This window comes from Ammodytes marinus, assembly GCF_949987685.1.
Source record: "Ammodytes marinus genome assembly, chromosome: 1".
In the NCBI taxonomy this organism is placed as follows: domain Eukaryota; kingdom Metazoa; phylum Chordata; class Actinopteri; order Uranoscopiformes; family Ammodytidae; genus Ammodytes; species Ammodytes marinus.
In genome coordinates, this window is record NC_137230.1 from 26,069,181 (window position 1) to 26,097,126 (window position 27,946).

At 38.3% G+C, this 27,946-nt stretch overlaps 1 protein-coding gene across 1 annotated transcript; it reads right to left on the reverse strand.

Moving 5' to 3' along the window:
- Positions 1–1,418: 1,418 nt before the first annotated feature.
- Positions 1,419–26,261, reverse strand: cngb1a (cyclic nucleotide gated channel subunit beta 1a; the record flags this gene model as incomplete). The annotated part of the gene is made up of 30 exons (XM_080028690.1): positions 1,419–1,613; positions 1,949–2,138; positions 2,893–3,039; positions 3,596–3,714; positions 3,821–3,904; positions 4,144–4,241; positions 4,596–4,755; positions 5,017–5,158; positions 5,249–5,371; positions 5,641–5,705; positions 6,140–6,226; positions 6,589–6,639; positions 6,730–6,938; positions 7,337–7,570; positions 8,320–8,468; positions 8,558–8,656; positions 9,358–9,508; positions 10,363–10,468; positions 10,870–11,074; positions 16,970–17,011; positions 17,308–17,445; positions 17,739–17,836; positions 18,958–19,037; positions 20,411–20,438; positions 20,532–20,592; positions 21,602–21,665; positions 21,752–21,773; positions 22,214–22,310; positions 23,966–24,048; positions 26,154–26,261. 30 exons carry the CDS (start codon positions 26,259–26,261, stop codon positions 1,419–1,421), a joined length of 3,435 nt encoding a protein of 1,144 aa, XP_079884816.1.
- Between the last annotated feature and the right edge of the window lie 1,685 nt (positions 26,262–27,946).

Here is a 27,946-nt window from a genome sequence, read left to right on the forward strand (position 1 = left end):
CTAAGCTGAGCGCCCTCAAGCATCAGTCAGTGTAAACTGTTATTGTTTCACTCAGTGGAAATTGACGGGACATGTATGAGACTACGTGGCCAGTCAGGACAGTTTGACAATCTAATCCTATCATTTGGTAAATTCTGAGAAAACTTCCAAGCATAGGGGAGAATGGGGTAAGTAGGCACACTTTTTACTCTAGTGAGAATTGCTTATCACCTAAACATCTTTCAATAGTCATTCCTACATTAAATTGAAGCTTAAGGTGTTGGCTTGAAATATGTACCCCTCACTTTTTCTATCTTATTGTAATAAAGAAGAAATTAATCATCAAAGACATCCTTACACATTGTGACAACCAACCCCATAAAGGGGTCGGTTGTCAAACACTATGGGGTTGTTTGTCACAATGTTATCTTAATGGGAATAATCTTAAAAAGAAGGCAAGAAGGTAGAACTAAATTTGAAAGTTTAATTGCATTGTCAAGTTGACAAATAGGCTTACTGTAGCCTTGGCAACTGGTCTAGTTTGGGATGCACTGTGTTGTTTTGATTTTGTTGCCCTTTTTTCTTTTGCATGCTAGCTGCCTTTTCCTGCTCTATTCTTTCCTTCTCTGGGGTGTCAGTGACGATATATCTTGACAATTTATTTCGTTATTGGGTTCCTTTTCTGGCTGCAGCCTTGAGATAACATGTGACAACCAACCCCCCAGAAAATGTGACGACCAACCCCAACTTGCATTTCTTGCTAGCATCAAGGCCAACAACCATCTGACAACTAATTAGCTTGCTAACCACAATCTAAAATATAGTTTACCCTTCACACTTTGTATGGGTAACAAGTGTTTTGTTATAAACCCATTGTGTAAAAGCCTAGAAGAAAAATACCGAGGAGCTAAATATTTTCAATTTGACATGAAAAACACAAACAGGCGTCTCACCTCAAATTCAGCTGTCTAACTCCAAGGAAGACTATGTAGGTGACCTCTGATTCCAATTCTGGATATTTACATACCAAAATTTCATAGACAGGGCCTTCTGGTTCCGAGATATAACGATTGTGACATCCAACCCGTGTGACAAATTACCCCGTTCTCCCCTACTGTGTGTGTGACTCTAAGGGGACTTAAAGCAAACAGGAGTCTGCCGCAGACGATAACTCAGTCTACTTTCGCTGTAGATCATTTCTTCCCAGCCCTTTTCCCGCTGCAATTTCTGCACAAACTCAAAAGGTGCCAGGAGGACGAAAAACATGTTTCACAACATGAAAGAAATCGACCAGGGAAGAAGAAATTGTTTGTACTCCAGGACAGAGCAGAATGCACTGGGGCTAGTCGTCTTCCTCACCCTACTGCCACGTGAAACCCACCCATCTCCTAGAAAGATTGCTGAAAGGCATCCTGGGAAGCAGAAACTGTCCTGTCAAGTCACTTTTTGGCTGTCTCTTGCTCTCCCTCCATCACCTCCACTGTGAGCGTCTCCTCTCCTTCTATTCGTGGCGTCATCCTGATGATGACAGAGCTGTCGTTGGTCTCTGACACAGCGTCCTCGTCCTGTACTACACCCACAGGGATGGGACAGGGCCGGTGCTTCGGACAGGGTGGGGGGAGCATGCCTGGGGACTGGCAGGGAGAAAAAAGATACATGAGTTTTAACTCATTCCTTCCCTTATTTTATTTCCTCTATTGACCTCTTCATCCTTATCTTTTACTTCCTGACCTTTTCTCTTTTCTTTCTTTCTTTTTGTGATCAAGCCCAAATTCTTGCCTTCCTTCCTTCCTTCCTTTATTCACTCTATATTCATACTACAGGAGTTTGGTCCGGGATGACATTTTCTTAAATTTGTAAAATACACCACCTCCTTTTAATCCAGCTGTGAGTGCTGAGCATCTTCCCTCTTACTGTTTCTGCCATCAGAAGTGTACAGATTGAGGGCTGAATGCTTCTGGTATCTCACCTCTCCTAAGACCTCAGATGATTTGTAGGTTTTCTTCATTTTGGCTAAGGTTCCCTCCATTCCCGCCTGCGACGTCACCTGCAGCGCCGCCTTGAACATTTTGGGGGTTTCCGGTTTAGGCGGGATGACTTCTATCGCCACTTTAGCTCCAGCCTTCTCCTCCGGCTTCGTATCCTTTGTCAGCATTGTCCTGCACAGACACAAACACTCAATGATGGGAAATATCAACAACATGAACAGGGACTTACATTTAAAGCACAAACAAGTATAAAGGCTTTTTTCTACACAAAAATATAATTTGTTAAAACAGAAAAACCAAGGCTGAGAATCTGACCCACAAACACCATAAAAACTGTGGAGGTCCCGTACCAACATCTACAGCAACGCCAACTCATACATCCACTCTGCTGCGGCACCATGATCTGACTGAGGGGATCAACTGAGAGGAGGATCGCCTTAGATCAGAGATTTGACTGTATGCACTCGCAAGTCACACGTCCCGAAAAAGATTAGAGTCTAATCCCGTTCAGTAGGCCTACACACGAGGCAGATCATATGGGGAGAAGAAGTCGAGGAAGACGGAGACGGAAGAGCAACGGTTGAAACAATCTCAGTTGTAATTTTAATAATTTATTAAATGTCAATGTTTATTTAATTTGCTTTCCACTTTGAAATCATATTTTATTTTATACAAGATTTTAAAACGTTCTATTTTTTTGCTAAATCAATTCCTGCAGTTTATATTCACATAACAACCAAACGTAGATATGACGATTAGGTCAATTAGTCATACTGATAAAGAAAAAAGGCAAGGCATTTAAAACACAAGCATGAGTAAATGAAGCAGTCAGTCTGTACACTTTGCTGCATCTGTCAGATTGTGAATTTTCTTTAAATCAGCTGCAGCAAAATATCAAATTAGACTCAACCACATAAAGACTTACTTGGCCTTCTTGCGCAGGAGTTTCTGTGACTCTGGGTAGTGCACCAAGATCTCTGCCAGGTCTTTTTTATCCAGGATGAACAGGTTGGCGAATCCATGCGCCTTTACGTTGGCTGTACGTCGGTTCCCTCCGCCACCAGCCAGCAAGCTAACCAATCCAAGAAAAGAGACAGCTGTCACAAATTTCAGAAACAAACATGATTACCCTGCTTAAACTCCAGCTGAAATGAAAAAGTTTGCCTTTCTGCAGAAAGTGTTCAGTGGTGCAAATAATACAAGTCTGGAGCCAAACTAGTGATTGCCCTGGAGGTGGCGCCAACATGCTCACCACCAACTTTTAGATGTTAAAAAGTACCTCCCCATTAACCATTAAGCACATTACCCGTTAGCAACATTTATCATTCTGGTTCAAATGTAAGCATTAGCAAGTGAGCTGTATCACAGTTTGCTACTGGGGCATATTGGAAGAAAAGGTTATCTGGCTCTCTAAAAGGAGCACTCACACTTGTTGTTAATACAATAGTTGTCAAAATATCAATCTGGACCAAAATGTTGCAGTGACATACAGGCAGACATCAAACTTCCACTGTGACTTAAATCATATGAACACCAACATACGGATTTGTCCGGTGAACTCCTACCAACAAGCCGCCCCACATACAGTTTTTAATTAGTTAATAGGATGAGAGGTAGCTTCCCCTGACCTGATCTCTCCGAAGACAGAGCCGGCTCTTATGGTAACGAAAACCGTCTGCAAGTCAGGACCGCCCACAACCTGAACCTCCCCCTGTTTGATGATGTACATCTCCCTGCCAATCTCCCCCTGCAACACAAACACACATACATACACACACACACGGTCAACACACACTGTCAACACACACTGCTGCAGCGTACCGGTTCATCGGCTCACAAAGGTGTGACCTCACCTTTTTACAGACGAAGTCTCCGGGTAAGTAGACAACAGATTTGAGCCTTGTGAGCATGTCAAACACCATCTGTCTATCACAGCCCTGAGAGAGATAGACACATAGTAAACTCTTCTTAACGTGAGGTTTCTTGGCAGATTTACATCAGATTCTTGATATAAGGTAAGCTTATTTAACAACATTCAGTCAAAAAATGAATCGACTTAAAATATCAGTTGTGTAAACAGAATTTTTTTAAAACGCCTTTGAGCATGGAACAGAACAGGTAAAAAATATCAACATTTTTATTTTTGTGTTTTTGTGTTGTTCTGTGTCTTTCTAACCTGAAACAGGGCCACTTTACTAACGATGGCGTAGTTGACGTCTACCGCCATGTCCAGCCTCATTTTAGCAGGAAGTTGCACCAGCAGCTCCTGTTCATCTGCAGGAAAGAGAAATTCAGTGCTGTGAATGTACATAAACTTTAAAGGAGACTTTCAGGGACAAAGTTTATTTCTATATTTCTGAGCTTGCATGTGCGTTATAACTAATATGAATCAATAAAGGCTTTGATTCCTTCTTCCAGTACTGCTGAACTGGAAAACTGAAAAGGAAAATATTTATAATGATTTATGAAGCTAGAATTGTAATATATCTAATTTAAAGGTATCAGTTAATTGAGGATTCACACTTTGGCTCCCTGTATCGTTGTCCCACAAAAATAATAGTATTTTAGTGGGACACAATTTCATCTAAAATTTGATTTTTAGCCAAACATTTAACACCTGTTGCTTACCCAACATGCCCTGGCTCTTCCAGGTGTAGTCATACCAGGTCTTGATGCGGTTCTGGACATCTCGGGGGATGTTGTAAGAGTTCATGTATTTGATGGTGCTGTCCATGCAGGCCCTGTAGTAGTTCTCACTGGCTGTCGCAGCTCCAACCACATCTCTCATCTGAGACACAAAAATCACACCAGAACCAGAGGGAGCCGGAATCAGGTTATACTTAAAGATACAGTCCAGCATTTTGTTTTGTGCCAAAAAAGGATAGTTTTCTTAGTACATTTGCGTATTTACCTTTTTCTGTAAAGCCCTTTGTAAATTAATTTTATATTTTTATAACAGGTCACATATATATATTTAAAAAATTTGCCCAGGAGTGTTAATGCCAGCAGAAGCCCAGAGAGAAAAAAAATATATATATGGTAAACCGACCTGACCAATCATGATAGAGAAAGCAAAGACTCCAACAAAGTAGTTGATGAGCTGGAAGCAGATCTCAAAGACGGTGGTGGGGTCTGGAAGCCCTCCAATGGTGATCAACGTCTTCACGGCAAAATAATAACATCTGATGTAACTGTGGTAAAATTTAAATTAAAATTATTTTCTTGTGTATTAACAGTGGGGTGCAAAGCAGATTACTGAGTCAAGACAGTAATGTTCTTACGCATTGCCTTTTCCATTGTAGACCCACTTGGTGGAGCCCAGTCCTTCATAGTCTGAGCCCCAATAGAAGAGACAAGCGTTTATGTGCAGAGAGTACAGCAGGTAGGTGGAGGTTCGGATTACCCTGACAGACAACAACAACAACACAAGTTGAAGATTAAATGAAAGTAATATAGTAAATTAATAACATCCTCAAGGATACATTCATGGGCCATTGTGCCTTGTTTTATTGTATAATGTGCATATGTTTTCTTCTCCTCCACCATCTCTTTATCTTACATTTCACCCATTCCTTCATTAAAAATCTGTTAATATTTGTTTAAAATTTCACATCACATTTCCAACGGTTGTAGTAGTAAATTATGTGTCTCTATGATGTGGCTGTTTCCTCACCTGTAGATGTAAGCTTTCTTCATCACAGCTTCCATTCGGTCGTTGAATTCAAAGAAAGCCATGTACTGAGAGAGAAAGACAAGAGTTTACAGTGGTTGAAAAGTAACTTACTAAATTAACTCAAGTACAGCAGTACAAGTCCCTCAAAAATTTACTTAAGTATTTTCATTTTCTGCTACTTTGCAAAATTATTTTAAACAGGCAGTTATACTGTTATACTTATTGCTTCAATATTATTTATTTGATATGAAAGTCAGTGTGAGCACTTGTTATCAAGATAATAATATAATGACATTACACTTGAATGCTAATACCTGGGTCCCTAAGGCTACTTATGTAAAGTTTTGAGAACTAAACAGGACTTTAAACTGATTTATTTTCTTTTTTTCACAATGTGACATGACTACTTTAACTTAAGTAAAATATCTGAGTACTTCTTCCACCTCTGGTTATCCATCTTCAACTCAAACATCTGCATGAAGATAAAACATATACGGACCTTGAGCAGACGAGGGAATCTCAGCAGAGAGTTCACTCCAGTGAAATAGTAAAATATCTCCATGGGAAACAGACTTATGATGTCCATCTGTAAACACACAGCAGGAACATTTTAAAATTAGGTAATGAATTAGACATTCACAGCCTAATATCTTACATAGCTATATGTTATGTAATATATTATTTATTTTTCACAACATTTAAAAAACCTTTTGACTCAGAGAGATCAATGTTACTTACATTTGTTTGTACATAAACACTATACACTTACTCTATATAGGGTCAAGCATACACCTACAACAATGTTTTCCCCCATTGCTATGCAGCTGTATACTGTATAACCTGGTACCATGATTACCAATAAGTGAGACCCTGGTATAAAAGTCGGATATCTTCTTCTTCCTTTTAAATTAACTCAAGTATTTTCTCTGCTTTATCTTTTAGTCTTACCTTGAATCTATCAGTGGTCATGTAGTTTTCCCTCATGTCCTTTTTATCACACTGAAATAAAAAAGTTCAAGGTCAAAGAGGGTGTTTTTGTTGATCTAAAGAAAAAGATTATTATTTATTTTTTCTGTTGATGCCACTGACCACGATGTCTCCTCTGCGGACAAACTGCAGTCTGGGCTGGAAGACCAGGATGTCGGTGATGTAGATGAAGTCACAGGTGTAATCGGCCAACAGCCACAGGTGGATGTTTTCAGGGGTTTGGTAGGGGAACGCCCAGCGGACTGGGATCAACCACACGTTCCAGTTCCATGCAGCCACTACGATAAACAGCCAAATCACATAGATCAGATCTGTGGAGACAGAGACAAGGATCAGTTCAACAGTTACCGCTACAGTAAGAAAATCCACAAAAACTGCATTTAACAAAGAAACATTTAGTTTTCACATAATTATTCAGAATGTGTATCAATCATGACAACATGTTAAAGTAATGTTATTATTAAAATTAAAATTCATGCTTTATTTGATAGGACAGTGTAGAATAGATAGATAGGAAACTGGGAGGAGAGGGGAAAACATCCAGCAAAATGTTGAACTCTTTCTTTCTTATTTTGTTTGTGAAAAGACGAATTTCAATGTGCCTCGTGTAAATTGACTAATAAAGATAACTTACTTAACTTCAAAATGAGGGTTTTACAATTCGAAGTTGATTTCAAAAGGCATGGGGTACATATATAACGCTGCTCACCGGTGAAGGGGTCGATGCTGGAGGGGAAGCGATAGTGCACAATGTATTGCATCCAGTCGGGGAATGTGGGCAGCTTGAACAGCTTTGGAATTTTCACTGGTACTCCCAAAAGTTTACAGGGAAGCTCAATCTCCTTCTCATCTTCTTCTTCTTCTTCTTCTGGCGCAGTTGCATCTTCCTTCTTTTCTCCTGGTGGAGGTGGAGGAGGAGGGGGAGGTGGAGCTTTGCTTGGGGCTGCAGAAATCAATCAGATCTATCAGCCCATATTGCAGTATTTACATGATTCTAATCAACATGGATATCGGGTGAATGAGCCTTTTTAATGTTTTCGTCTAAAGCTTTTAACCATTCAACACCGGTCTGCATGGCAAGTTTGCTCAGTAACCCTGAAAAACTAAAGATGAGCAAATTTTCCATAATTCTTCAAAACCACCAACCCACTAACGAATGCTTGACTCCCTCAACTTCCTGAACCATAGCCGCCGACATTTTTTTTCAATCTAAAATGCGATTTGACATTTTTCTGAGTTTTATTAATTCAATGCTGCAGTTAATTTATTTCAACTTATTGAAGTAAATAAGAATGATCTAATTAATTCTTTCTTTAGAGTTTTTTTTTATTATTCAGATTATATGAGAACAAAATCATGGACAGTGAACAATGTTGGATGTTAAGTGCAGCAGCCTTCCACAACATTTCAAAAAAATGTATGTATCAATGTATCCCTGGATTCTGTCCTTGTCAACAATACTGACATTGTTTCCCCTCATCGTTTATAATCACTATAAAAAACTAATAACAAAACATTGACAATGTGGACACCTGTCTGTCAAAGTTTTCTCTGAATATGTGATGAACAGGCAGGGCATGATTATAAAATATAGAAAATATGACAAAATGAAGCCACAAATGCAACAACATGTTAAAAAACAGAACAGGAAGAAATACAAATCTGAAATTAGGTCTAAAAGTTAGTACATACAGGCTAAGGGACTTTCTCCCTCAGACTCGTCCGGGTCCACCAGTCGATCTTTTTGGCGCTCTGTCCGGCCTTTAAACAGTAAGACAAGCTCGGTCAGACGGTCCTGGATCACTACGCTGCCTACGCTGGCTGCTGACAGAGGACGCTTCCTGCAGGGCGACAACGACAGCACAGTAAATATGGAGTACAGAGGGAACGGGATTAAAGGACAGGGGTGTTCATGTGTAGTTTCTCTCACTCCTCAACAGCAGTCAGCAAGTCTCCCTGACTGGACCAAGTTTTCAGGCCGGTGTTCAGTTCATCGCTGTCCTCATCTGCAGACAGATTACCTGCAAGCCTAAAGACACAACAGCAACACATGAGGACAGCAGCTATAGGACACGTTTAGACTATCATATGAAAACATGAGTTGTACGTCCTGTGATATATTTAGTCCAAATGCAGGATAATAGACTGAGTTTGGACCTTTGTAAAACAAATTACCAACATGATAAAGGATCATTTATATATAGCCTAGGTATATAGAAAACTTTTATGTTTGTCTTTCTTGTTTTACCTGTTTTAAAGACTGTCTAGTTCAGTGATTGTGGCTGACCATCCTTCAACTGCTCAGTTACATCTCTTACATTTCTCCCTTTATCATTATTTCTAGTCAGTGGGGCATAATGCATTTTCTACACTGCTGTCATATTTTGCGGAACCTATTTTTAAGAATACATTTCTAATATATTTATAGACAGTGTTTTATGATTCCTGTAACAGTTAAATTTGTATTTTCATGGTATGGTTGAATTTGTTTTCTTGATCTGTTGACTTTCACAGGATAATGATGTACTCGGTTAAGCTTGATGACAAATATGAAGACCAACAAATAATTAATAATAATATAAACCAGAGACAGACACAAATATTAGGACATGTACTGTAAAGACGTGAGAACATGTGGGTGTAGTAGCTGCTGGTGTTTTTAAAATTTCAAATTCGACTTTCAGGCTTTTAATTGTATTTAATAGTGTTAAATACACATATGTCTGTTACCTGAGCTTTGACAGCGGGACATCTGGGGTGATCAGAGAGCTGAACTCTCGGTCTGGGGTTGTTATAATTGTGGGGATGCTCAGGCCTTTTCCCTTCCTCACATCCTTCACACTCAGCATCAAAGTTTTACCCAAACCCCCACCACAGCTCCCTAAGGAACAGAACAGAGAAACTGTTACAGGTAAAACTGAGTATAGGTAATATCTTGCTGAATCAGCATAACAAAAGTGACACATAGAATAAATAATAAAAATGTGCCATTTAGAACCTATAAAGCTAATTTAAATGTTGTGTCCAGAGATAAAAATAAAAAAAAACATCTTATTTTCTAAAAAAACTAAACAAACAAACAATTCAGCTGCTATTGTTGTGGCCACATGCACAAAAATAAGTGATGTAGCTGTCTTTACAAAATGCTAGCTACATTTAGCTTGCATATTTGAGACTTTTTGTTTCAGCTTCTAACTATCTCCAAACAGCTAGAATGCCATTGTTCATTTCAGGATATACGTATGTGACAACATCTCAAATGACATTAATGCAGCATTACACTTGGGGACATGGGGATATCACTAGACTTACTTTACAAATATTAAAAACTGTAAGTAATATCGCTGTGATTGTGACCCTGTAATTCAACCAAATGTTCCTTCAAGCCTAAATATGTCTATTAAGCCGAGGGAGCCAAGCCTAGCACAAACATCCACTTCTGGTAAGATCACCTGAAATGCGGTAAGCCAGCAGCTCATGGTGAAGCAGTGCAGAGCATGAGCATGGTGGGAGTGATGATGAGGAGGATGCGGTATATTATCGATACAGACAGGTTTGTTTGGCACTTTAAAGGTTTGGAACTATAAAAAAAGTAGCTGTCTATGAAGTTTCTCTGAGGCTCTGCTGAGGGAGGACGGGGTTAAGGCTGCTCAGGATGTTGGGAGTTGGAGTTAAGGCGTCTGATGTGGCTGGCAATGCTCATGCAGCACTGTTGCGCTTGCTGGAGGAGCTGACGTAGCTCCTGGGTCAGCTGTGCGAGCTCCGGCGGCAGGGTTGGCATAAACAGTTTGGGAGGGGTGAGGTAATGGTCATGTATCAGCTTCCTGTAGTTTTCCAGACACTCAGTGATGTGCGGGAATTGAAGCAGAAAGCTTTTTATCGGAGAGCAAATGTCGGGAACTGTATGGAGAGACAGTCAGAGTCAAAAGCGAGATGAAAATGTAAGATCCTGGTAGGATTGATTAGTACAATTAGTATATAGAAACTATATAGACATGGTTTGTTACAAGTTAAACTTGTTAAACTTGAGCTGTTCATTTTCAGCTGTCACCTTCACATCCACTTTCTTCCTCTTCTGCTGCTGCTGCATTTTCCTGAGAGAAGAAAGAAAATAATTATAATAAATAATACACTGAACACCAAACACTGTGTTGGAGGTGTCCTTGACCTGATCACCAAGTGATGTACTGCGCATGCGCATTAGCTCTGTCTCTGCCACATACTAAACTTAAATGTTTTTACCTGATCGGTTGTGGCTGCCTCTGGGGCTTGCAGCTCTGGTTGTTGGGTGATCGGTTGGCAGACTGGACTCTCCAGGTCTCTCTTCTCTGATGCTAGCTTTACATCCGCGGACGAAGGAATGACTTCCCCTGGTTGTTCGGATTCCTTGTCCACTTGAGTTGTAGCATTGGCGTTGTCCTCAGCTGGACAGACGTCTGCAAGGCACCTGATGGAGAAGGGCAGATTAAACTTCCTGAAAAACTGCAAAACTGATCATTCCACTGGTATCCTCATTGTTCATATATGAGTTGGAGGTTGAGAACTAACATGACTGGCTTCCCTGTATAACTATTAAGGTGTGTTCACATACTGTAAAGGTTAAACAACATTTACAGTAGGTGCACATGTGGGACATGTAAAATTAGCAAAACAAACAAATTAAACTCAATTCGCATCAAATCTGTGATATTTCAATATTTTTAAAAGCAATTTCTTGGATCAACCCAATTGCCTTAATCTTCTGGAAGACTTATGAGAGGAAAATTATTTTTTTTAGGACATAGTTAAATGGTTACCATAAAGAGTATATGCAAAATTGTATGCCAAACCACAGATAAGAGTATGTTTATTGAGTAAGCAAAATATTTTCATCAAAGTCAGTAGAATTACCTGTTGAGGTCTGCCCTGATACATAAAAGAAAAGTTGGCAAAAAGCAGCACAAAATAAAGTCAAATTTAACCATGAGGAGACTCTGCGGTAAAAGGCAAAAGCTTTTGCAGAAACATGTATTAGATGACTAACTGTTTGGGATTAAGTAAACTATTTAGAGCACAGGTCTCGCCCTATTTCATATAGTTAACCTAAAGCTAAGGAGATCTTAGCCTATATAAATCAACAGCTTAACTGGACAATACAGTTGATAGCTGTTTGAAACCAAGGTTGAATAATGGCAAATAACACCTAAGCTGTGTTCTTGTACAAGGGGTAGGGCCCTAAAAAATGATATCCATCCACTTTCTGTCTCGTACCCAGCTCTGGGTCGCAGTGGAAATACAGAAGAAGTCAAGCAGTAGACCAGCTTTAGCAAAAATCCTGAGGAGTCATAGGAGTTTAGCAATGTACATTTGCTTTGTTGAAGTAGAAAAAAAACCCAACTAAACCCCTAGATGTCTTGTGGTGGAAGTACTGTGTGAGTATGCTAGCAGGGCCCCCTGAAACTATCTAGGGTAACGCTTTATATTAAGGTTCTTGTTATAAGCCTTAGTAAATAGGTAATAAGGACCTTATTAGATGCTTATTAACATTAATTTGTGTTAATAAGACTATATATAAGTGTTAATAATAACATAATAAACATGTTGACAGTGTGATTATAAGACTTTTATAAGCACTTATAAGACACTTCTTAACTATTAATTGATTGCTTAATAGCATTAATAAAAGTCTTATGAGTTTCTGATAGCTGTTAATAAAAGCGTTACAAACCTATTTATTGAGTCTTACTAACTTGCCTATTATGTCATTGTTAGACCTTTACTAAGCATTGTTTGTTGCTTTATGAAGGTAAACACATCTTTATTAATCAATTAATAACAGTTAACTATGCTCTATGAACAATGCTTATTAAGGTTAATAAGTCCTTTATTAAACACTTTTTAACAGTTAATAAGTACTATATCTTGTCAAGGAGGATACAATGAGAATTAGAAAAACGACATGCAAATACAATGTTAGAGCGGTGAAGGTATTTGATTAGCTTTAATGTTTTTCTTGTTGAAGTACCTTCAAAAATAAGTTTTCTGAGTTTGGTTTGCAGCGCCATATCTTAGTAGGCTAAAGTCACTGATTTTCATCCCTCTTTCCAAAATGTTGTCTTTTGGCATGTAGCATAATGAGTGCATAATATATTTGTTTTTGCTCTGAAGTGATTATTTCACCTCTATGTGTGCGCACACATGTTGAGTGAGTGTTAAAATTAGATGCCCAGAGAACGTAGTATATTTTTCACAATCTATGATGAATATGACTCGTATGATCGGTTTGCTCAAATCAGATCCTTAAAGGGCTTTTATTTTGAAGGTAGTTGTAAAACCGGAAGTTCCGTGTATGCAAGTCGCTGATGGCTTGACGCCAGATTGACGGCCATGCTTGACAAAGTATTTCACTAAAGTAAGGAGAACATGTCGGAGTCGTCAGCACGGTCAGCACCCCAAACCAGGTCTCTGAAAAATAAGAGGGTGAGGTCCGAACTGGAGGATGACTCTTCTGGTAAGTTTAAGAATGTAATGTTATAGTAACGTTAGCTGGTTCTAGCTTGCTAGTTGTTTGCCTAGCTTACATTACTTTCTTTCAGAAGCTTTGGTGAGCTTCCTTTTTGAGCTAACGTTTAGCTTACACTATCATAAAAACTGCAACCAAACTATCTATTAACAGTTGTGTCATGCTAGCTTGTCAGGAAGGGGCTAAGTAATGCTAAATGGTTATTTCTGTGCTGACCCAGATGCTGCCCAAATTGTCCCAACTGCCAAACTGGGTCTACAGAAATATAAACATGAGCTGGCCAGGTTTAAATTAGAATGCCAGGATGTAAAAATAAAAGACCTGACAACGGAGAGAGATTTATTTCTTGAAGGGACAACTATCTGAATGAAAGAAAATATTTACTCTTTTCGAACAATTTTCACCATTACAGACTATATTTACTTTGATACTGCACCCCTTTTTGCAGATTCCATGTCCAAATGACTTAAATGCTTAGTATAACCTGTCTGCTATCTGTCTAATTGTGATCAATGTTTCTTTGTGTTGTCTTTATACAGTAACAAGAAAGACCAGCCTGACTCAACCTTCCCCTGAGGCTAAGGAAAAGCCCGTTGTCTTCTGACTCCTCTGACCCCTCCTCAGACGATGGGAAGAGGAAGTATAGCAGAAGTCAGCATTGTACTGTTGCAGAGGGGGCCAGCAGAAGAAGGCTTTTTTTTAATTTTTTTACCACATACTGTATATAAAATGATCTATTTTTGAATTGTATTACTTGATTGTATTTCAATACATTTTAAACATTTAAGCCTGACCAATTTTCTTACAATTTTGTTGACACAATCGGGGAACGGTGGGACTTGAAAATATTCCCACCTCCAAAGTGGGGAATGACAAAAAAAGTTTGAGAACCACTGGGTTAGCATCTATTAGTTGTATGTGGTTTTCTGCTTGTCCTATCTGCAACAGTATAATGCTGACTTCTGATACAGCAACATCTCACCCAAATTCTTATAGTGAGGATTGCCATCTCCATAAGGTTACAGATTCAATATGCAGAAGCAACTCATACAACCCCACGTCGTTTTATATTGTTTTACCTACAACAGAGTTTTTTTTTTATTATTGTTTGATGAAAGTTATTTTTTGCTCTACTCGTTTAATTGTTTTGTTGTTCTTATTCATTTAATATTTTAAATTAATAGTCTTAATCATTGGACACTTGAATTGATGTCAGGCAGCATTTTTATTTTACAAAGGTATTTATTTTTTTACATTTAGTAAAATGTTGTTCATGAAAGTTCTGGGAAACAAACAAACATGTTTACAATTGCACAGGTGTTAAGTGTTTTTTTTTTCTTTAAAAGTAAGTTTTTGTGCTTCACCTCTCTAACATTGTATTTACATGTAGTTTTTTTAATTCACATCGTATCCACCTTGACAAGATATAGTACTTATTAACTGTTAAAAAGTGTATATTAAAGGATTTATTAACCTTAATAAGCATTGTTCTCGCTTTAGATCCAGTACCTTCAAAATGCATTATTACCTGTTTAATAAAGGATTTATTAACCTTAATAAGCATTGTTCTCGCTTTAGATCAGGTACCTTCAAAATGCATTATTACCTGTTTAATAAAGGATTTATTAACCTTAATAAGCATTGTTCTCGCTTTAGATCCAGTACCTTCAAAATGCATTATTACCTGTTTAATAAAGGACTTATTAACCTTAATAAGCATTGTTCTCGCTTTAGATCAGGTACCTTCAAAATGCATTATTACCTGTTTAATAAAGGACTTATTAACCTTAATAAGCATTGTTCTCGCTTTAGATCAGGTACCTTCAAAATGCATTATTACCTGTTTAATAAAGGACTTATTAACCTTAATAAGCATTGTTCTCGCTTTAGATCAGGTACCTTCAAAATGCATTATTACCTGTTTAATAAAGGACTTATTGGACTTAATAAGCATTGTTCTCGCTTTAGATCAGGTACCTTCAAAATGCATTATTACCTGTTTAAAGTGTAACTGAACCCTTTTACTTGTTTTTTGAGATAGAAGCTGAATTAAATCACTATGTTGTTAAGGAACACTTATATGCTGGTGTTAACATTGAAAACAATTGCAATATGTTAAATATCGGCAATTTAAGAAATGTTTTGTATTGTAAATCATTTGAGAACTTTACTAAGATTTGAAAAAAACTTTTTTCCATCGGGTTCGAAAAATGACGTACTACTGTACTTTTGGTACAGTAGTACGTCATCACGTCGCCGCAAAGCCGGTCACGCTCTTCATAGGTCCATGGCTGATCCATGAGCTACTACTGTTATACTGTCCCTCCAAGGATGTTATTTCGGGGGTTAACACACTTCACTTCTATCGGCAGTGTGTCTGCATTATCTCACACTGTATAACACACACACACACACACACACACACACACGGACCCGGACTTGTTCATTACTTCACTTGATTGACACACGCTACCGCTCGCTCGCTCTCCTCGCTCGCTCACACACAGACACACACAGACTGCCGCTCGTTCACTTGCGCTACTCGGTCTCCTAACACTACGATAGAAACACCCGCCAACAATTTAGAATAAGAAAGTCCTCCACCTCAGACGACCAATCTGTGTGGCATATGAGCTCACTGTGTAGCGATAGTGCCGTTAGACTTTGTGTCACTCGATATTTCAATGAAGTCATGTCATTCAGATCTTCCTGAGTGACAGCTACTAGCAGCTAGCCCCCTCCTTCACAGACACCGCGCGCCCCCTCCCTCCCGAAAGTCGGCCGGCTGATGTCGGAATGTTTAAAAACAATGGTTCTCAAACGGAATTCAGAATCCATGGTCTGAAAGCATTTTTCAAAATCGTGCAGTAGCTCAAACAGGGGGTTCAGTTACCCTTTAATAAAGGACTTATTAACCTTAATAAGCATTGTTCTTAGAGCATAGAAATGCATTATTACCTGTTTAATAAAGGACTTATTAACCTTAATAAGCATCGTTCTTAGAACATAGTTAACTGCTAATAAACAAATAATAAAGGTGTGTTCACCTTCATAAAGCAACAAACAATCCTTAGTAAAGGTTTAACTATGACATAATAGGTAAGTTAGTAAGACTCAATAGATGGATTTGTAATGCTTTTATTAACAGCTATCAGAAACTCATAGGGCTTTTATTAATGCTATTAAGCAATAAATAAATAGTTAAGAAGATTCTTATAAGTGCTTATAAAAGTCTTATAATCACACAGTAAACATGTTTATTGTGTTATTATTAACACTTAAATATAGTCTTATTAACACAAACTGATGTTAATAAGCATCTTATAATGTTAATAAGCATCTTATAAGGTCCTTATTACCTATTAACTAAGGCTTATAACAAGAACCTTAATATAAAGCGTTACCCTATCTAGTCTAGTGAATAGGCAGTGAATCATCCCAATTCTCTTTGTGTTTTTAGAGACCAGCTGCCAGTGAATGTAAAGTCCAGTTTTGACTGACCCTCTTTTAAGATCACATTCTAGCCTGTAATAGGGCAGGACTTGAGCTTATTAACAGGAAGTGTGCAACCTACTGGTATATGAAAATATAAGAAGATAGGTGAAAATAAATAACAAACCATTGTAACCATTTCTGATCCGTTCCATGAAAATAAATAAAAAGATAAATGTCAAATGAAAGTAATATTCAACCTAATCCTCACAAGTTAGCGTATGTTATTTTGTCTTCTGTCTGTCACAAAAGCTTCAGTAGGTAACTCAGAGCTTTGAACTCAACATAGCAGTAGTTTATGAGAAAGTAATGGAGTGATGGTTTTTGGTTTTATAAAGTTGGACTCACTCTGGTTCGTCCTCAATTTCTTCCTCCAGGATGTTGGGAAGTCTGTAGAAATCAAACAACAGACTGGATGTGTTCTATGTGTGCATGTAGGTTTTGTATTGTCCATGCGCTTAAATATGTTGCCCCTTATAGAACGTATTTGGTCCCATATTCAGCTTTTCTTAAAACCAATTTGAGAACATTGGCTGAATTTTCTTCAGTTTTAAGAAACTGTTCAAAGGGTAATTTTCTCCCCTTACAAATGGTAATGCATTAGCAGTTAAGAGATACAGGGTTTTGATTGGACAGTATCTGTAATAATGTTTTACTTGTGTGTTGTGTGTGTTTATGTGACTTACTGCTCATTTGACTCAGGCAGCGTTTCTATGACAATCTTAGCTGATTGCTCCACCTCTAGCTGTCGGACTGCCTCCTCTGCTGCCTTCCTGGCCAACTCCTCTGCGATGCGGGCTGCTTCCAAATGCTCAAGCTGCAGTCTGTACGAGGAAAAGTATAGATACTCGCCAAAATGTAAGGATATTACACTTTGAATATATAATCAGTGCAAAAGGAAGACATAAACTAGTCTATAGCCTGCTAGATATATGCTACAATAGCAAAGGCCTTCAGTTGCAAAGATGTGTCACTCTGGACTTGAAGTGTGTCGGTTGCTCAGAAAAATTAAAAGAACAGCTGGCAAACATTATAATAATTTGTAAATTTATGGGATAGAGAAAACCATCTGAAAAAAAAGAAAGGAGTAAATGAGGCTGAAGGAGTTATCACTAACCTTTTCTCCCTTTGAGCTAAAAGTGCATCTTCAACCTCCTTCTTGATGCTGTCTATCAGAGGAGTCGATTGATCTATGTGGGTCTCTGCATCTTCTTTCTGCAACCAACCAGAGAGACAGATCTCACTTTTACTTTCTTCATATGGAAAAATCTGTGTGGTACCATTTTTGTCCCTTTTCAAATATTGTATTGATAACATTATCATGATGATCCTCTATCAGCTATGGTACCCACCATGGTACTTACCACGGTACCCTTTACAGTACCATGCTAACTATTCTGGCAAAACCACTGTAACCTTTAAAGTGTCATGGTCATTATCACTGGACTTAACCTAGTCCCCCCTGTAAACTACCACAGTAGGTACCATAGCACTGCAATAATCCCCTACTTTGGAACTAGTAGTGCCCCTCTCATGGGACTCATCTGGTACTCTCTGAAGTACCACAGTATCTAACCATGGCACCTCTCAAAGTACAATGGTACCATTCAAAGTACTCTGAAACCTACTCTAGTAAGTATTTTTTTTAAATTAATATATATTTTTTTAAACCTATATTAATACAGGTAAATTCTAATGAGACCGGAGAGTCTTTTGCAAAGGAGACCTGTTCCCATTTACACATTACCATTCACGCACACATTCATACATTTATTATTCAAGAGGTTGATGGAAACGGGGTCATTAGTAATAGCGGTAATAAACTATATTGTTGGAAAGGTGGACATGATGAAGGTTATTGAATGTTAAGTCAATAGAATTATTTAACGTATATTGTTGTGTTATAATCACAGGAGTACATAAAGAGCTTAAGGTATCATAAATATATTTTTCAATCCAAGAAAATAAAGCTTGGTGCATCTTTTTTTTTCTTTAGATTTTTTTTTGGGCATTTTCAATTTTATTTGACATTAGGGAGAGACAGACAGAGGAGGGATGACATGCAGTAAAGGTCAACGGGCCGAATTTGAACCCGCGACAACTGCGTCCACATGGTACACACTCTACCCACTACGCCACCAAAGGGCCCCAGCTTGGTGCATCTTAATGACACCGATCTATTATTTTGTTAAGAGAATAGAACTATTACTTCATTTAATAAAATGCATTAGATGTCTCTTTGGCTACTGCAAAAAATGCTCGTCACTTTCAGTCTGACAAGAACCCTGAATGTTACCTTGGGGTGGTGGGACAGGATGGTTTAAAGTCAGGCTCACCTTTTTCTCCTCCTGTTTGGCCTCCTTGTCCTGTTCAATGTCCTCCAGCACCAGGTCCGTCTTCTTCTGAATGATGCAGACTGAACAGCACACGGCAGGAAGAGCAGGGCTGAGTATTATCTGTTTATTCTTTATTTTACTTGTTTTTGAGAATATTCATCAACCACTGGCAATTCATGATTCCAGTTATTTCTGTCCATATACTGGAGTAAATGGGAATCTGTCACTCTACTGTTAGTTAAATTGGTGACCTGGTCTAATTTAAAAAATGCAATATGTAATACAAATACTGCTGATCATATTATACTTATACAAAATAAACTCTACATGTTTGGACATTTAATAGCTGTTGGATAAAATCAATGATTGATTGGTCGATTCCTCCACTTTCAGATTTAGCAACCATACGTAACAAAAGCACTTAACAAAGCACTTACTGTAGTCACTATTTAAAGTATTTTCTTTTTATGAACAAAAAATTATAATTGAAATGCTTAAATGATTTGTGATGCAATTAGTTAGCTGGCCTTATATCATCAGCTAAATAAATCCAAAGAGTTGTCATAAACTATCTGAAGTCTAGATTCCAAATATGCAGCTTATAGCTTATGTGACATTCCAGTATGAAGTAGCAGGAATAGCAAAATAATCACTGCTTAAAACTATAGCACATATAGTTTAACTATATTATAGGTATCTATAGATTATATTAAACAGGGCAGTTCAATTAAGACTTACTGGCATGTCAATTATGCTGTGAGAGTTGGGAGTTTTTTTAGTCGGTTTAGCGATCACACATGACAGCTGGGGAACACTAATTTATGAAATATCATACAATCACCTTGTTGGTCTGAACATGTTCAAATATGTGCAGAAGAGACAAGTCATAGATATGTTAATATTTAATTCCCTGATCTCTTGTATTTGAGTAATGTCTTGTAAAGAACATTTTTAAGGCTGTTTCTGAGTTTCTGCTGCTGTCAGTGTCTGTGTGAGTGACTCTGTCCCGCTCTTCCTTCTCCTTTTATTTTAAGGGGCTCTTGAGGCATTTCCCCCCTGAAACAGAAGGAGAAGAGCAGCTCGGTTAGAGTCCACCTCATCACCGACACCAGCCGCTGCAGATTGACTGGTAAAAGAAAATAGTAAAAGAATAGAGGAAAAAAATTCACTAAAGCCATTGTTTGATTAACAAAAATAATTTTTTACCTTTTTTTTTTACCCAGAAATTAGCTGGAATCCCAGATTTTGTTTCTAGTCTCTTCTTAACATTGTCATTACTGAGAGCCGTTACCTAACCTCTCCAGCTTCAGTCCAAACTAACCCACAGTAAAGGGTATCCTGAATTGGTGTCTGTATAGTCTGTATATTACCTGCATATAGTATCTGTATAGTAACAAAAAATACGTCAATGCAATATGATGCTGATTGATGTTTGTGAAAAGGTTGTACTCACCTTTCTGCAGCTCATCACTGCATGAGTCCTGCATGAGGGGAACACATATTGTAGTGACATATTCAATGATTGTCCTAATATGGATGTATATGTATGAGAGAGAAGTACTTTGGTGACTAACCTGCTTTTGTACAGGCTGGGGCAACATGCGACTAATCCCTGTAGCGATCCAGCCCATCATACTGTCAACACAACACTGTGTTAGACTACCTTAAAAACTTTTATTTTCCTGAAACATTCTGGCAACATTTTTATCTTTAAAGCACTCCAATTTAATACAATGTTACATTTTCTAAAAACACCAGCTACTACATCAGACATTACACTTGCGACTTGTGGATGGTATTTGGCATATAATGCTATTTGTTTGTTCAGCAAGCATTTTAGAAATTATGGTACCCTTTTGGCTAGCAAGTCTAATGAAAACTACAAACGACATACGTACATATTTGGCATTATGCTTTTTTTTTTTTTTTTTTTTTTTTTTTAGGCTTTATTGATAGTGTAGAGACATAGTTGAAATGGGGCAGAGAGGGGAGTGACATGCAGAGAACGACCGTGGGCTGGAATCGAACCCGGGTCCGCTGCTGGCCGAGGCCCATGGGGGGGACGCCCTAACAACTGAAGGGCGCCCCTGCATTATGCTTTTTTAAGGGTAACATTGAAAATGTCAAATGTTAAGCTGTCTTTATAGTAAATCTGATGAGATGAAAGTTTGTTCTATGCAAAGTATCCAACGTAACGCCACTGGCTGAGCAGCCATATGTTTTTTTTTTCTTTTTTGAAGTTTCAAATTTTATTTTAAGCGGAAGAATCGCAGGTGGAGCTTACTAGTCTCGAAATATTAACTTTTTACTCATCATCTGACCGATAGCCGTTAGTACTAAGGAACTAACCTCCCTATCCACATCATTGCATCATAACATTTCTCAAACCTAACCCTAACCCTCATAAAGGAGATGGAGAGATATAGTGTTAAATCTTGTCACTTTGTGATGTTACTATTAAAAAAAATTTAAAAGCTGAGTCGGAAGAAGTACTCAGTTTGTTCAACACCTATTTCAACTGTAAAAATACTCCACTACAAGTCCTGCATAAGAACGTTTTGTACATAAAGTATCAGAAGTAAAATGGTCCCTGTGAGTGTTTTATTATTTGATTGGACCCCCCTCCCCACACACACACACACACCTGGGTTTGATGTCAGCTGTTTCCTCAATGCTTGATTCCACCTCCACCACCTCCACCACTCGCTCTGCAGATGCAAGGGACCAACCTTTTAGTTGTAGTACAGTCTAAGTCTCTATATATATCTGAAGGAACATTCTGGTCTGTTCTCACCTTCAGCTTCTATTGAATAGACCTAAAGGGAAAAAGACATAAGGTTGCATGACCCAAAGACAAGGTCATTGAGAGTTCTACTCAGTTTATAATGTGTTCTGTTAGTCTGGAAGGCAAAATAATATCAGCGTTATCTGAGATCGAGACTAAAAAAATTTAAATGGAAATGTAGGATCCAGTTTATTCTTGAGCATTAAAGTTAATACACATTTGAGCTTATTGACCATGCCCAAATAACTTCAGTATCATGGTTCAGCTTTTTTTTAGGAGGTTTAATACAATACATCTGTAAATTGATTTAGTTTTTCTATATGTATGATTTTCCTATATGAGTGATGTAAAGTGTATTTGAGTGAGCTCCAAAAAGTGCAGTATAAATACCATAAATTATTGTTTATTTTTATCAAATGGGAGCTGAATGTGGTTGCACTTCAGGAAGTCCTGTCGTAACTGTTGTTGTACCTCAGTATGCTCATCTGGCGATGACTCTTTGCAGTCCACACTAGGCTGAGGAACAACGTTCTCCAAACCCTTAGCAATCCAAGCTATCATCCCTTTTCTGTGGTAAAAAGCAAAGCAGAAACAAAGTGATCCCTTTGTCAGGCAGCTGTTTAACAACACTAGCAGACACCGCAGAGCAGCACATGAGCCGCCATGACCAGGAAAACCCAACTGCCTTAAACTTTGATGTTTGAGGATCATGTGTATTGATCCATGACAGAAGCTTATGGCTCCGGGATTTTGAATGTGATGATCATGGATGTAAGTTCAGTTTCAAAGGCAGGAAGAGATTCAGTGAAAATCCCCCTCCATCCAATCACCTATGACATTTCTTTTTTTAAAAGATTATTTTTTCAAGCATATTAGATAGTAGAGTTGAAATGGGGAGACACAACCTGCAGTAAAGGTCCACGGGTCAGATTTGAACCCGCGACCACTGCAACGAAGGCCAGAGCCAATATGGTACGTGCTCTATCCACTACGCCACCGGAGTGCCCGACCTATGACATTTCTATACTTACAAAATATTTAATGTTAGTGATATAATTGGGCAACAGGATGGAGGGAACTGTAAAGTATGTGTTTAGGATTGTTTTTAAGAATAACATGTTTTGTATCCACTTCCAACATGTTTATAGAGTAGCTCAGTATTTGGCATTCTGCCTGTTGATATGATTATAAAACAGCTCACTTTTTAGCATTCTGTGTGTGTAAGGGTTTATTACCAGCTATATCCTCCAGCCTCAATGGGTTGATTAAGCAGTTCACTATTTGGCAGTGAGTTCTCCTGTCATGTGTACTCACTTGTCTTCAAGATTACTGTCATCAGTAAACTATTTTACCTCTAACAAATCTAGTTGTTACAAACTGACGTATTTGTAGTGAGTGCTCAACCAGGAACATAACTATTTATAATATACTGAATATAGGTTAACTATATACATTTTCTTCATCTTATTTATTTACAAATCATTATGTTGTTGTCTTTCGGTATACCCTGACAGGCAGTGAAGACTTGATTCAGTCTCTTCATCAAAGACTTGACTTTGAAAACTCTCCACACTCCCACTTCCATGCCCATCAGTGTCCTATCCATGACCTCCAGTAGTTCAACCTTCTAGTCCATCATGTCATCCACATCCACAACTGATTTTGCAAAGCAAGTCCAAGTCAAGTCTCAGTTCTTTTCAAAGCAAGTGTAAATGAAGACTCAAGATTGATGTAAAGTAAAGTTTCATGTCCAATCAAATCAAAACCGAAGTCTCATTTTATCAAATAAAATATCAAGTCAAGTTTTAATTCATTGAGGGGAAAGTCCAAGTCAAGTTTCAAGACTCATCAACTCATGTCCAAGTTAAATCTAAATACATATAAAACAAGCTACAGTTCAAGTCTAATCAAAGCCAGTTTCAAGAAAAATCTCAAGACATTGATGGAAACTCCAAATATTAAGTCTTACCAAGTCACATCTTATCAAAGCTTGGCCTTAAAAGATTAACCTACTACATTACTCACTTTTTGAACTTTTCCTACATTATCAACACATAATGAAGATATTATGTATGCTTTTCTTGGTCTCCCCTGTTTGAACTGATCCAACAAACACACATACAGAAAAACCTTCAACCTTACCTGGTTGCATTTTTCTCCTGTGTATAAAGATGATGGTGGAAAGTGAAAAGAAAGGAAAGTATTATCAGTGCATCCAGCTACCCGAACTCAGAATTAATGTAGAATCTGATCCGCTGCCAGTATCTGTTCCTCACCTCAACTGTGGTCGAGTTGGCTCCGCTCAGCTTTGGTGAGACAGGGGGTTGAGGCAGAGCGCTTGTGATCCACACCAAAACACCAGGCTGATGGTCAGGTGCTGAGCTGAGAATATACATTCCAGAGTTTTAACATTTTAACTTACTCATGGTAAGGTTTGATATGAAAAAGAAAGCAAAGGCAAAGGGCATCCACATTTAAATGAGAATTATGGCAATATAAACTAAAACAGAAGTTTCTAGGTGTCCAACCTGAAACGGCATTAGTTTCTCAAAAACCACTGTAGTGTATTAACTTCTTAAAGCACATTTCTGTAGACTGGCTGAAAGGCCTAACAGTTTACCAACCCCCTGTCCTGTAGGAATGCGTAAGTTGGCTGGACAGGGACTGAGCTTCTTTAAATCACCTTATTTCTGTTTAAGTTAAGACAGACACTTGCATGACTGTTTTATAGATTTGAGTTAGCACAAGCCGGATTCGGGCTTTTCCCACCCATCAGGAAAGGGTATAATATATGACAACTGTCCAAAATTGTTGGTATTACTGGTCAAGGACCAGACCTGGAGACGCCAGCCTAGGCATCGCCTCTGTCAATCTATTCCACAGATGTTTAGAAGTGGTGATTGCGCAATAATTAAAACTGACCAATCACCACAAAGAAGGTCGTCTTTGACGACCAATCAACTTACTGAACCCCTGAATAAGATAACGAGCAAACAGCATTTCGGGGGGCTTTTTACGTTTGACCAGGAACTGTCTACATGTCTCTTCCTCTGTTTCAATTTGGCTAAAATACTCTGACTTTTATTTGGCTTCGTTTACTGCAGTATGAGATTTGTTGTGTTAAATAAATTAAGCTGTTCCTGAAAGCCTCCTCAAACCTGCGTCAGCTGTCAACTTCTTTCATCACGCCACACCACCACCAGAACCCAGAAACCACACCACCCAACAATCGTAATGAATTACACCTTGCATTTTCTAGTTTGATATGAAAAATTTGTAATTATGTAATCTTCTTCAACTAAAGCCATTTTTATGAGACAAACAAACATCCATCTGATGACTAGCTAGCAGTTGCTAACAAAGCAACTATGGGTTCTCACGGACTAATGGCCTTTAGGTCCAGCGGTAGCTTAAATTTGTTGGACTATTGAGAATTCAGAATAATGGGTGGTCAGATTTATGGCAAAGCACTGTTTAGTAAAGCCCTTTAGAGCTCAGTAGGACAAACATTTGTAACAGCAATGCATTCATCTCAATAGAATTACTGCAACTTATGGCTCATATAATTTAGATGCGGCATTGAACAGTTATTTAATCTTTATTTGTGTAGGGACATGTACTGTATATATGGCATGATATCTCTGCACATACCATAGCATAGGTCACCAATGCTCATTTGAAATGTCCATCTCTAAATTGGCCTTTAAAATGTAATCAAATGACCACAGCACCAACTCATTCATGACTACATGATTGATCCCTTTAAAACAGGTTTTACATTGAGTTTATATTGATCCAATGTTGAACATAAATGAGGATTTACTAACGGGCACCTTACAATTCCTCATAGACACATTCTGTGGGACATTTGAGGGAACAGAGAGCTGCTGAGTCCAAATAGAAGCCAAACATATTAGCAATGTTCAGCAACATCCAGTTCTATTTAACCCACTCTCCCCCACGACGGATGAGCTAGTCAGCTTCCTTATCTTCTTTTAGAAGGCATGCTAGCTTGGTGGACTATCATTGTGGCTCTACAGTAGTATGTTACCAAACAAGTTGTTGTCATACCGTATACGATAAAATGGTGGATGTCAGTATAACTCACCTCATCCCCTGTGCTTCCATCTTGGGTTTTTCAGCTTTTGGAGCTGTCAATTAAGCAGTGTTTAATGTTCGAACAAAAGAACCAAACAAACCACATAATGTTAATGATCACTGTGTGAGTGATCTTACCTTCATTTATGCACTGATCTTGAAATGTCACTTTCTTCTCCTGTTGATAACGAAAAATGAGGTTATCTGACATACTGTACATACATAGGGAAAATAACCAGCTCTCTCCAGCCGAGAGGCCTGTATGAAATGTGTTGATATATCTAGCAATGAAAACACAAGGAGAGTGGCTTACAGAACCACGCCGGGCTGGTGCAAGCGGTAGCTTCTCTTTATGTTCTTCAACTTTCTTGCTCGAAGGCCCAGGCAGCTGGGGAACGACCTTGACCATCCAACTCAACATCCTCGATGAACAAGCACACAGAGAGCTTAAAAAAAAGGTTCAACTGACATCCAACACAAGCTGTACACAATATTTTGCATGCAAGCTCTAGTTTTTGGGTTTTTCTTTCTTTCCAGCTTTGTTCAATTCCTCCTAATCAAAACAACAACAATATCAAGAAATTGAGTCCTCTTTGAGACTCTGGATTTACCTTAATTTATTTAGAATGTTAAAGGTGGCAAATTGTGCCCATTTACAGGTTCAAATGAGTTATTTCCAGTTTATAGTTTTCATGGTTTATTGTACAATCAAACTATTATTCGCTGTACAGCTGCTAATGGACCTTGCAGTGAAGTGGTTTTCCAACTTTTATTGACACCAAATACAATGTTCAAAGAAAAGACCCATCATCCCATCAAATGAAAATAAAACATGGCTTTAAATATTATACACAATGTCTAGATGATCATATGAACCTATCTTTGAAATATACTCCTGTGTGTTTGAACAATGCTGGTATAAAACAACATATGTATAAGGTCCAGGAGAGTTTACAAGGTTAATGAAATAAAAATTCAAAAATATGCTCTTGGACTTAAACTTAAATGAAAAACAAACGAAAATACTGAACTCCATTTATATTGAATTTAAATCTGATCTGATTTGCTCCGTAGGCTTCTGTGCTTAATGGGGTTTAGGTTGAGTCTGGCTAAATGTCAGCCTCAATTACAGCTGACTGATCATGACCCTAATTCGCCAGAGGATGTCTGTCTAGTCAGCAGAATACAGCTGTGTTACTGTGTTTCTGAACATCCATACATTCAAATAAACTGGTGTCCAGTTTGCCACTTACATTTTCCAGTTACATATTAGGGATTGATACATTTTTATTTTAAATTCTACCAGTTAGTCAGCCATTTAGTTTATCAGTCGTTGACTGTCATGACCCAGAAAACCAACTTGGTAGATATAATCAGCCAGTTAACAAGTTGACCAGTAACAGAAACTGCCCCACATTTTTTGGGGGGTTAATATTCAGCCAGTTAGTCAAATTTAACAAATTGCACCGTCACAGAATCTTCCAGCAATAAGTCAGTCAAAAGGCTAGTCTGTCAGTGAGTTAGCTAGTTCGCAAGTTAACCGTACGTTACCTTGTTGGCTAGTCAGCTCTTTGGCTCGTAAGATGGTGAGTGGCCATTCATCCAAACAACAAGCTTGCCAGTAGTTAACCTTGAGACAGATAACCTGTTGGTTAACCAGCCAGTCCCTGATCACCCCACTCTGGAGCTACAACTTTCATTCCATCAGTTTTAGACATTGAATGTATTACATTTGTTTTTTGTTCACTGACAGCTTTGTCGGCATACTCAACTGTGTCCAAGTCCCAGAGAACCAAAGGTGAACCAGCTCTGGCCCAAAGGCCTATATTGCTGCCAGATTTGAGGCATATCAGGTCAGAAATGAACTACAGCTACTTTGTTAACCTTTTCATCAACGTCAACACCCCAAACTGGACCTTGAGGCAGATATATTTATGCAGCCAAATATAAAAAATCACGCATTTGAATCAATGGGCTTTACAATCTGTAAAGATAGATACAATCGACAGACACCCTCTATCCTAAGGGACTTGAATCAGATGAGGAAAAACTACCAAACAAAAACTGCCAACTGATGTGGCATGAAACCTACATTATGCCAATATT